This window comes from Pholcus phalangioides, unplaced genomic scaffold (genome assembly GCF_987345545.1).
Source record: "Pholcus phalangioides strain wild (caught in Gottingen) unplaced genomic scaffold, Ppha-v1.0 ptg000009l_1, whole genome shotgun sequence".
Taxonomy (NCBI): Eukaryota; Metazoa; Arthropoda; class Arachnida; order Araneae; family Pholcidae; genus Pholcus; species Pholcus phalangioides.
Genome location: NW_028301602.1, coordinates 46,089,615 through 46,102,289, shown reverse-complemented (window position 1 = coordinate 46,102,289; position 12,675 = coordinate 46,089,615). Strand labels below are relative to the sequence as shown.

Here is a 12,675-nt window from a genome sequence, read left to right as displayed (position 1 = left end):
TATCGTAAAAGATTTTATTTGGAACTTCATTTTATTCAACAACAAAGAAATACGCCAGATGGCACCGAAACATCCACATGAGCTTTCCATTGTATTACCTACCAGTATATCCCATCATTCAGATGACGTTTTATTTCTCCCAAAATACAAACTTGCAAAACATGAATTTCTTACAATTTATACACGGGAGAAGAAAAAAAAAAAATTGCTACTTTTTTAAACAGAATTGAAGAGGTTCTTAAAATCAAGGAAGATATTAGAACAAATTTGAAGCTGAAATTCATTCCAAGACTCCATTCCACACATGATACATAAACTCTCATATGCACACTCAATTCCTTCATTATGATTCTCTCCCAACTATTCCATAAGCCGTTATGCAACATAATGATACTGATTAGTATTGTCTTTATCTCTTTCTAAATAGTCTCTGTCTATCAAACTTTCAATCCGTTTCTTCAGATCAGCTGGCTGTAAGAAAAAGATTACATTTATGTGTCAATAAAATATATTTCCACCACATACATATATGGTAGCATATATATGTTACTACCAAAGCCTGATATCGGGCAGTTTGCGAACTGGTCGGACCAGTTGACTTATCCCACATCTGAGAAATTCATGCTTTCACTGGCCCCTATACAGGGTAACTATTGCAGGGCATTCTATTAGCAATTAATCTAATTTAATCGACCGCTCAATAATTACGCACCTGATTCCTTGTAAAAACTAATATAGAAAAGTTTTTTCCATTTTGGGATCACACAAATATTAAAGGAGGGTTTTGAATTTTTGTGACATGCCATTTATCCACAAAACACCCAACGAAAGTAAAATATTTCCCCAGCACAGAGGGTTGTAGGCTTTTTGAAAATGAACTAAAATATTCAATTGGTTTTCCGAAAATCAACACTTTTTGCCAAAATGTGACACTTTGTTCTCCACTAAAGGCAGAAAGTCCAGAAATGATTATTAAATAAAAATGAATTCCTTATTCCTTAAGTTTTTATTTAGGAGAATCTCTCATGACCTTCCCCCCCCCCCCCAGTTCATTGATTCGTGACCCACGGTTTGCACACAACTGTACTATGCTATTGTTTTTTATGCTGCTGTTGGTTTAATCAGATTACACGTTGATCTATTTAATGGCCATATTTTTTTGATAAATGTTTAAATTTTCATTGAAACTGTTGCTCGTAAAAACCTTTAAGGTAGGATGTAAAAATTGTAGATTGACTGGTGGAAACAGTAAAATAATAGCACCGATTCGATCAAAAACTCATATAATCAAACTAGTCATTTTATGAATCAACACTCAAAATAATTAGTAGTTTCAAACATTTTATATCGGTTATTCATTCTCATTTTTACACTGATTTCTACATGTTGAAGTTATTTAATTTCCTTGTGACTGCAATTTATTTTTATCGTGCTGAAATGCTAATAAAATTATTTATCATTTTACAAGAATGATTTTGACGACTTCAAAATCTATTCCAACCCACATGATTCGTGCAGAACTTTTGTAATTTTTTTCAGATGAAGTTTTGTTCGACTGCATATTTATAAGGGGGCGGGGGGTTACCCAGAGCTCCTCTTAGCAGAGACAGACTTCAGGCTGTTGCTGTTCTAGGCACTTCTAATTTTGCCGCCCTTATGAGTTGCTCTTATATCGAGCCGCTGTGGTGGTCGAGTGGTTATAGTGCGGACTCGTGATGCGAGGATCCGGGTTCGAACCCCACAGTGGTGGTCGGCTGAAGTTGGTTTTCTGTGGTTCCCAACTTCAAGGCGCAAATGCGAGCCGATCTCCCCGTTAAAAAGTCTCGCCACAGAGAGCAACAGTCCTACAACGGTAAATCATTCACCCATAACACTTCACTCATAGTTAGAAAAACTGGGGACAGCACTACACATAACAAGCATTACACAGAAACAAAAAACTTTACGTCAGGTTGCACTACACGTACACGCACATTCCCGCATGCACCGATTCGTTGGGGGTTCATTGGGGGGTTCCGCGGGGGGGGGGTGCATTTGGGGTGTAGCAGTAGTAGGTAGGGACTCCAAAAAATGGCTCGGGAATCCATGATGTTCTTAAGTCAGCCACCTCGTTGGGCAATTTGCCTGTTGTGGCGTCGTATTTGTATTTGTATTTGTATTTGTATCATGTTTCTTAATTCCTCCCTAAAAAATCATGCCCTCCCTCCCCTTAGCTTTCAATTTTCAAAATGAAGTAATCTTTTTACTGTTCTTCTAAATATGGATTTTAATGTTGTTCTATGCATACTGTATAACATAAATGAGATGACGTAAAAAGTTTAAATTGTATTTGTTGGATTTCATTGTAACAGTGATCGATATCATTCAACAAGTTAATTGTGTTACAGAATTACAATCAAAAACTGTGGCGCAGCAATGGCTCTCACATCTAGAGCACGACCATTACACTGGGATTATTGGATGGCCCTTAAAATTATGATGATTGTCCCAGGCACCAAAGCTAGAGCTCTATCAGCCCCACCCATGTGGGGGGCCATGGATGCAGGGCCGTCTCAAGAGCACTACGGGCCCTCGAACCAAATGATTTTCCTGAGGTCATACCATGCAAATTTACATGTATACTCCTCGACAATTTCAACTATATCTTATTTTGGTGAGGGCCCCTATCTCTTCTCTTGAGCCCCAGGGCCATGCCCGGGTGGGTCCATGCATTAAGATGTCCCTGCATGTGTGTTTGTGGATGCAACATGTAAATCTTTAGAACTTCAAAGTTGGAATTGGAAAAAAAAATCTCATCCCAAAATTGTTGGCGATACTTTATTCATTTGAATAAAGCAAATCAAATGAACATACGTGTGCAACTTTGATCCAAGCAAAAAAAATTTTTGAAAATGCACACGCAAACACAAGAGGGGGGAAAAACCTGATTTGCTTTTTCTCTATTTCTCTTTTGGGTTTACCATTGTTACTCAGTTTCAAAAACGGCAAGTTGTATATTTGATGTACATTCGGTAAACTTAACAAGATTTGGAAGCAACATCATAAATTTTTAAAGCATTCTAACTCATTAATTATGGGTCAAATTGAAAAACTTTGAAAATGGGTAATTGAAAAACCGCTCAAGCGGTTCCATACATCATCTAAAAACACTTTTCCCTATTAGTTTTTCACAAGGAATCATACGTGTAATTATTGGGCGGTTGATAGTTACCACCCCATATATCGATCCCCATGATTCAGGGTCATTGTCATGTTTGAAATATTTTTTGTGTGATAAATATGGTTAGCTATAGCAACCCTAACGATCACAGGAATATAAATATCTTAGAGATATCAATATATCCAGGCAGGTGAAAGCCAGTAATCTGAACATTGGGTGGGTGGGCCAGTTCGCAGGCTTTGGCAGTAACATATACAACAAACAAATATATTATTCAACAAACTGTATTAACTCCCGTATAGAATGAGGTATGATTTTAAAGATCAAAATGAGGAAAAGTAGATTTATTAATTAACTCATTTCCTTTATTTACAGATAATGGCATAAAATAAATATAGGGCGAGAACAACGCAAGTCCTGAGTGACATAAGTCGGGGGGGGGGGGGTATTATTTGATGAGGGATTTCTGAATAAATTCTGGGGCACTCAAAATGGTATTACAAACAAGTATTGAAAACTTACTAAAAGTACCGAAATAATGTCTTTCATGAATTCTGGAACTATTTCTCTCATTAGTTTTCACTCATCACCAAAGCCGCTTGTAAGTTAATACTCTTAATGCAGCTTTGCTCATCACCTTTTGATTATTTTATTTATTAATTTGCAATTATATTAGTCCCTGATTCTTTAATTTTTCACAAATATTGAATTTTTAGTCAATCCCAAATTATCATTACTTCAAGAGTTATTCCCAATTTTTCATTTTTTTTTTTTTGTCTTTTAGTGATACTTTTTGTTCAGATATTTTTCCTCACACATATGGGACGATCTAGATTTTTGAAGGAGTGAAAATTGAATGAATAAAAACCTCGTCCAATATATGCAAGTATATAAGGTATATGCTTTAGGAAAAAATTAGACATTGCTACTGAACAAAGAAATTCAGTCACACAAGAAACCTGAGAGTGATTTTAAAGGCTCAAAAACACAAACTAACAGAATTTAAAAGGCACTAGAAATCTAAATTGATTAATTCATAATCAATTAGACTACCCAGAAGATTCTTTCGTATAATAAAGCTCTACGGATAGATAAAGTAGATAATCCTTTGTTTGAGACATGTGGAGTTGTTGTTTCATAAAATTAAACTTGTCAGAAAGATACCGACATATTAAAAAAATTTAAAAAATCAACCAACTGACATAAAATGTTTGCTCAAGAATTACGATGTAAATATATTTCTTTTTGCTCTCTAGGTTCAAATCGGCCAATTCAATTGATTTTTATCATTCAGATATTTAAGAATTATCCAAAATCTGACTCAAATTTTCAGGCATGCATGCCAGGAAATACATGCCATACATCAGCCGAATGTGGCAGGAATAAGATAAGTAATGTTCATATATTTTATTGATTAGAATTACATAAAACTACCATATTTTAATGCAAGCACCCTTTGTCACCCACGCTAGATTAAACGAAAATTAATTACAGCTAACATAAACTGTGGAAAAGGTTCTATCACTTCCATGTTCCTTGATGTTGATGGCACATGATACACAAACTTGACTTTTGATATACCCCCACACAAAGAAATCAGGGAAGGGAGTCTAAATCTGGAGACCGTCATGGCCATAACAGGGATCTACTTGTCCAATCTATCTACTAAGGAACTCCCGATTGATCTGTTGTGCCATCTACACTATTTATGTCACATTTTGTGAGCAGTGTCAAGTTTTTTGTAGTGATACAGCACCACCTGTACGTGAAATTTTTAACTTTTTAAATTAATCAAAAAAAAAAAAAAAATTTGCCATGATAAGTATTTTTAAGCAAATCACACTGTTATGCAAATTGGTTGATTTTTTTATTAGTTTTTAAACCATATCATTGGCCTTTTCCCACTATAATTTCAAACAATTTAGTTTTGAATTCTCTTGGTTGGAGAAAAAAGGAATGCCCTTATATATAGGAATTTAAAAAAATCTAATATGTATAATACAGTAAAACCCTCTTATGGCCAAATCATAATTTCCCCTTGTATAATATAAGTGTACATTTCAAACCCCTGATTAACGGCCACTTCTTTGTTAAGGACAAATTTTTTTGTTCCGCTGGTGCCTGCAAAAGAGAGATTTTACTATATTTCCTTACTTTCTCCAGACAAAGTGAAACATTGACAAATAAAATTTTTCATAGCATTTTAAATTTTTTTTCTCTCTGGCAACAAAGAAATTAAAAATGAGTATCTTGCAAAGTTTCTTGTAATTGACTTTTTTAAAGATCAAGATTAACATCTATGAGGGGTTTTTTTTGGATTGAATGGTTGGTGTGAATCGAGATTTAAAATTACCTTCACTGGGAACTTCAATTGATCATACAGTTCTGATATGAGCAAATTATGAGCTAACGTCTTTCTCATTTTCATGATGCGAACTATGGCTGCATCTATTTGATATTGACGATCCTGAAAGACTCTCTCTTGCGTGATAGACTGCTCTTCTTGCTGGAATATTATAAGAACATATATGAACACACAATATTAGTGACACTTCAACATAATGATTTTATACCAAATTATATCATAGTGAACCCCAATCAAAGAAGCTCTGCTTGAGACGTTTCCCTGCTTACTGTATGTGGTCCCAAAAACATCTTAGCCCTTAGATAGGCACAGCAGAAATCACTAAACCTCCTTTAAATTGCCATTTCTTTTTTAATGCAGTAGGTTTTCTTCCAATTTTCAGCAAGTGCTAAGCAGAGGGAATAAGAAAATGTGTTTCATTGAGAAATCCGGTTTACAAGATGTCTGGGCTTGTCAGTGATAAAATAAAAAGGGTTTTTTGACCGGATATGTATGGCTTTGCCTGTCAAAAGGTTAAGCACGATTCACTGCATTTAAAAGCTGTTAGAGATATCAAAACTCCATACACACAGCCTCTTCCTATACTTTCCATTGACTGTCATTGCAAACAATGACACATTCTCTTACCATTTAAATGAAACATGATACAACCAAAATTAAGAAACTTCGAATTACAGAAATTATTACCGTTTCTTTCATTTGAATTTGATTAATCTTGATTCTAAAATATTTATTCTTAAAATCGCCATTGTACATAAATTTATCTTCATCTTCTACATCTTTGCCCTGTAATTAAATAAAATTGAAATGAAAAACTTTTCATATTAAAAAAAATAACTTCATAAAAGATGTTACTAACTATATATATTAGTTAGCAACTAATTATAATTCTAAACAAAGTGATATCAGTTCTTGAGTGAAATGGCAAAATTTTTTTTATGGTGAACAGGAATGCAAATTTTTCTATTGAGTTTTTTCAATCATAAACTTGTTTAACAAAAAATATTCTAATTGAATCATGACTTCGTGCTTAACAATGTTGTTAGTTCATTAATCCTCATGATCATAAATCTAACCCATTTCAAAGGTTAAAAAAATAATATCCAATTTATAAGGTTTCCACAGCCATTGTCAATTGAAAGAGAAGTTTTGGGGGCAAAAAAGACTGTCATAACAATGAGTTAATTTTTCTCAATGTTTTCTCAACACCAGTGATTGGCATCATCAGGATTCCTCATACCAATGACAGCTTTTCACCCAATAACTTACCAACCCATTGGTTCAGTCTGTTAGTAATTTTTATTCAGGCAAATAACTGACATATTTTAATTCAAAAATTTATGAGACTTTTTTTTTATGCAAGCCTAAGGTATTGTTCTGGGTAATGTCTCTCACAAGCACTTGAGATGGCAATGCACAAAACAATATCGAGGCGAGGGCAAAACAGATATATTTTACGGAACAGTTATTTACACATTCACAAGCAGCGATTTGATGAAGCACACTACTTAGTGAGAGACTTCTCTCACATACAAGAAATTTTATCTTCAACAAACTTCTCTTAGTTCCGCTCTGGCAGTTCAGAGAAAAGTTGGGAAGCTTCTGGAAAGATCCTTTGGCATCATGACCTCACCAAATTATCAGAGCTGTCACTAGACTTGCTGAGTTTGCCATTAATTTGGCAAGATTTACAGAAAAATGCGCTGACTATTTACAAGTGAAAAATTACAAAAAATGATAACTAAGGACTATTTGCATAATTTTCATAACAGTATTAATAAATATTATATTAAAGAAAGAAGTTCCTAACATTTCAACCTTTTTGAGACTGTGACCCCAAAAATTGAAATTAAGACAATAAACAATTAATTGCAAGATTAATTATATGCAATTCATATGATTGTGAAACAACATCACATTGACTAATTATTTCAGGCAACTCAATCCAGAAGATTTGTTAACGTACAAGGTAACAGGGTTATCTCACAGCATGATTGATAACATAGCCTGGTGGTTAAAAAATGCTACATTAAAGGATCATAATAAAAAAATCAAATGATAAGAGGGACACTGTTTTACAATTCAAACAAAGATGGATATGTAATGAAGCTTCTAACTTACACGAGGAATTTTATGCAGAACTCTGGCTTTACCACATGCTAAAGACTGCATTGTTCTCCTTAACTCGCCATCCTCTGACACATGTAATAAAACACAATTATAAAAGCTGAATAGAAAGCAAATGGTCAAAGGTAAAAGCACACACATTCAAGCAGGAACAGAATTCAAATAATTATAAAAATTTTAGTTTGCTGTGGCTTACCACTATGCAAAACAATAAATTCGTTGAAAGAAACACTTTGAATTTTACCAGGTCACAAAAGAAGTTATTCACACAAATTTCAGGGGTGGGAAGGGATGAAGTTCATTTTGGAGCAATTTTCGGAAAGAAAAATGTAAGGGTTTAGAGAAGTTTTCAGAGCAGCAAAAATATTAAGTTTTAGGACAAGGGTGTATAAATTGGAGCAAGAAAATAAATGCTAGAAAAAAACACCATAAATTAAAGTAACAATATTTGGGACAGAGTACAAAAATGGAACAAAAAAATTATTTAACAAAAAGCAGCCATATTTTCTTGACGAACTAGTCCATTTAAGATGACTTACACTTTTTGCTTGCTGAGAACATTATTTTTTGTCCAGAACAGCAGCAGTTTAAATGGGCTGAAAATTTTCTTTGATAAATTTTCATTATCTTTTCTTCCTTGAATTAGTAATTTATTCAATAGAAAAATCTGATTTTTGATATTTTTATACTTTTGTATACAGTGGTAGTTAGCGATGCATGGATATGTAACTTGATGTGTGTATTATGTGTTATAGGTCTGCTGATTGCCATGGCAACATTTATTTATTTTTCAAAGGAATAGTAGACTTGAAATTTAAAAACCACAGAAAGTCGTATTCAACCAGCCACCACTGGAAAGTGAGCAGGTGTCAAGCTGCACCTTAAGAAGTCCTGCAGATTTTCACCCAGTCGTTAGAACTTTAAATACAATTTTTTTCATACTTTTTGACAATTATTTTCTTTTTGGAAGAGTTGATCAACTTTGCCCAAGAATATTAACAAGACACCAATGAATAAAAGGCAAATACACGAAAATACTTAAATATTATTTTCTTTAAATACATAAGAAATGTTTTTCGTGTATTTGCCTTATTCGTTGGTGTCTTCTTAAAATCGTTTTTTTTGTTCACCCCAGATTCGGTGCCACTCATAGAGTAATGCTTGCCCCGTGCAGAGGATAGCCCTTGAGCAGCCCCTGTTGATAAGGAGTGAATGAGTATGATTTCGAAACCATAAAATCTTAAATGTTCTTCAGTAAATTAGGCAGTGTTTATGTGCTCAGGAAGTGCTACCACTTATGTTCTAAATCGGAAGCGAGAAACTGATGATGGATGAATGTAAACAATTGATTTTTTAATCTTATGGGTATGATTCCTACTGGCTTCTTGTTACACAAAGAAATTGTTGAAAATAGAGAAAATTTCAGAAGAATAAACATGATGTTTGCCAATTTAGCACTCATTATTTGGTGACATTAGCAATTTAAGACTCATTATTTGGCAAAGTTGCCAAATTAGCATTCGTAATTTGGTGGACAAGCTCTTTCACTCACAGAATGAAAATGTTTTATACGAAACATCAGGGTTTGACGTAATTACAATTGTTGATAGTAATTTCTGCTACTTGCAGTGGCAACTTTTTTCTTTCCTTTTTTGGAAATAAAAACTGACTCTCATTTGCGCTTTAAAGTTGAAAGACTATTATAAATATACTATAAACTATTATAAATATATTAAGACTAAACCATCTACAGATCAAGGTTTCGGGATGGAAAGCAGGTGAGGAGTCAATAATTTAAATAAGGAGCCGTGGTTATCCCACGGGGAACAAAGTAGAGCACTTGAAGTGGTTGGAAAAATCTGAAAATCCATTCAAAATAAAAAAAAATCAGTAACTTTCCAATTTTGTAAATTTTTCTTGACTTCTGGCAACTTTTTCAAGGAGAGACCAGATGGACTATTGGTGTGACATGTTTGTGGCACTTCAAAAAAACTGTTTTGTGGTAAAGTTGTGAAGGATAAATAAAAATTAAATATATAAAAAATTAAAATTTTCATTCGAATGGAAAAAATATCTTTGTAGTGCTTGCAAAGGGTGAAAACGCATACACGATCAGCCTGCAAGTTTTTTTCCAATACAGTGCTGTGCCGTATTAAAACTATTTTCCAACAGAGATCTCTACTTTTCGAGGCCATAATAGCATGACTGGAAGATGGGCGTGGGGTTGACAGCTGAAGTATGGAGGAATAAAACACTACTCTCGGAAAAAGTCGTTTCACAGCACATGTTTTTAGAGTTCTTTTCCAAAATTCCAAGCACACTGGGGCAAAATTTAATATTTGATGCAGTAAAATATGAAAATACACTATTAGAGCAAGATGGCACAAGATGTTAATTTTGGCACAGTGCGGTGAAATTGGTACAGAGTTTCAACCTCTGAAAATTATCTAGTTTATGCATTTAACATTTATTCTTAGATTAAAAAATACAAAACTGAAAAAATTTATAATGACAAAAATATATTTTTAAGGTACAACAAATACACAGAAAATGAGCATAAAATAAGTTGGCCAGTTCAGAGCATTCCACACTTGCAACCAAGAAATCTGATTGATACTAAAATTCTCGCACATGGTATTTAAAAGCTACATTGTGCAAGCTTTAGGAATGAAAAAACCAAAATTTCATCAAAGAATTCAAATAAATTTCTATAAAAAAAATCACTTGATACAGGATGCCTTTACAGATATATCATGGAAAAATAAAAATTGAATGTTTCAGTGGCATAAAATGAGGTAAAATGCTGAAAGACATGGAATCAAAACACTGCCTATGTTGCAGATGTAAAACCACAGAGTTCTAGAGTGTATCATTATAAATAGCTGTGGCTGCAGAATGTGCCAAATTAAATGATTTCTTTGAAAAAATAAGCTTCCAAGATGAATTTGAATGTGTTGAAATTCAAGAATTCACCCACCAATTTGATGGAGATGTTAATTACAAAATCAGAATAATGGCAACAATTTCTACTTTTAATAGTGACTTTTGGATTGTTTACTTTGGTTACCATAGTTGTGAAGCAATGCATTTTCAATGTATTTTTTTCCTTCTTTAATGTTTTTGAATACTCAAAATTCAGTGAAAATACCTGGTAGCACAGGATATTCATAGGTCTATTTCAACAATGTCAATTTCAATGTCTATTTCAACAATTCATAGTTGTCTAGTTCAACAGTTCTCAATTTTTTGACTTGCAGAGCCCTTTTTAGTGTTTAATTTCTATGACGGAGCCAAGTAGATCTTTTTTATTTATTTATTCATCAAATTTACAGAGTTATTTTATTTTCCAATAAGTTGAGTGGCTGCGGAGCCCCTGGAAAGCACACAAGGAGCTCTAGTGCTCTGCGGAGCACAGGTTGAGAATCCCCCGTTCTAGTTTGTATAATAATTTATTAATTATGATTTCTTTCTTAACATCTTACTCCTTATAAGAAAAAAAAGGAAACCATGAGATAGTTCAAACTCACCTATCGCAGTAGCTTGCTTTATTTCTTCGAAACTATATTGTGTTGTGTCATTAAACATGAGCAGAACTAGACCTTGGAATAGAGAAACTTGAAGTTCCTTGTTTCCCTGCATGCATAGAAAAAGAATATTTGTATAAAACAAATAATATATAAATAGCCCAACAAGAAATAACAATAAAATAATAATAATGAGAGGAAACAAGATAACCAAAATAAATGCTAGAAGGTTCAAGAAAAGATTTAAATCAGCTGCAGAAAAGCACATGATCATGAATAACTTATAACATAATAACTCTCGTCTGTTCTAGTGTTTCTTATTTTGTATCTTTTTAGGACCCTAGGGAGGGCAAGAGCATTGCAAGGCCTTCCGCATATGATAAATAAATATAGTAATACCCTGAGTTACGCGAACTCTGAGTTAGTTTTTTTGTGAAAAATGCACATTCATCACTGCATCAAATAAAACAGAACTTTTTAAACTGAATCAATAAAGCAGAGCTTCAACAAACGACAGCATGAATTATGCGATATATATGTGAACTATATCCTCTATGACATGGGTTAAATAGCAGATATTCATTAAAAGAACTCTTGACAACACAGAGCTTGATGGTGTGCTGGTGAGTTTCGATTAGTGACATATATGCTGGACAAATAGGTAGTATGGCTTTGACTATAATATTTTAAATTGCATAAAACAGTTGGTTGGAAAAAGGTTCACATAATAAGGTTTTTGAATTTAAAAAAAAATTCCTTATTTTTTTTCCCATAAAGCATTCTAAATAAAGTGGTTGTGATCCCTGAACAAAAACTGTTTCAACGGTAAACTGACTTTACAATAAAAAGTTTTGGCCTGAATATACTTTATTTTAAACGGGTAGTTTAAAGTGAAAAGCAGTCGTCGTGAGTTTTCAATAATATGAATAAATATATGTATTGCATTAAAAAAAGTAAATGAGTAATGTAAGTAGAATGCCATCAGAATTACGAAGATTATGAAACTAAAAACGATTAAAAACTTACCCCTGGAAAATCAGCTCTTAGAACACAGTGGCCAAGGTTGGGCTGCCACTGTAACTTCCTGCCGCTGTGCTTGCCAAGGTAAAACTTCTTGAATACTTCTTGATATTGCACCATATCTGGAGGCATGAGAATCTCCATAGGCTGGTAAGTAGGCCAATATCCCATGGTTAAAATGTTGACAGTCATGTCAATGTTACCCGGAGTTTTAACATTCTGCAAATACTGACACAAGGGAAAAAGAAAATTTGTATGCATATAAGAATAGAAGACACATTATCTGCAATGACAAAGCTTAATGGGGTTTATTTTTCCATGGAACTTTGGTCTATGAATTCATTTAAGCATTCCTCTGTAATTGTTTTAAAAATTTGCAAAATGAAAAAATTATCAAATGATTGAAATATTTAATAAATAATTTATTAAATTTTTTAAAATTCTTTGGAGTAGACTATATAATTTTATTAACTGCTCCT

At 33.4% G+C, this 12,675-nt stretch overlaps 1 protein-coding gene across 1 annotated transcript in view; it reads right to left on the bottom strand.

Annotated features, from left to right (window-relative positions):
• Cul4 (cullin 4) overlaps positions 1–12,675 on the bottom strand; it is a 35,894-nt gene continuing 23,219 nt past the window's right edge. The window contains exons 12-17 of the mRNA XM_089236385.1: positions 12,203–12,424; positions 11,180–11,285; positions 7,647–7,720; positions 6,213–6,311; positions 5,514–5,666; positions 1–471 (exon numbers count right to left, since the gene is read on the bottom strand). Of these exons, the coding sequence (XP_089092511.1) occupies positions 376–471; positions 5,514–5,666; positions 6,213–6,311; positions 7,647–7,720; positions 11,180–11,285; positions 12,203–12,424 (750 nt within the window). The 3' untranslated portion in view covers positions 1–375. The remainder of the gene's footprint in view (positions 472–5,513; positions 5,667–6,212; positions 6,312–7,646; positions 7,721–11,179; positions 11,286–12,202; positions 12,425–12,675) is intronic.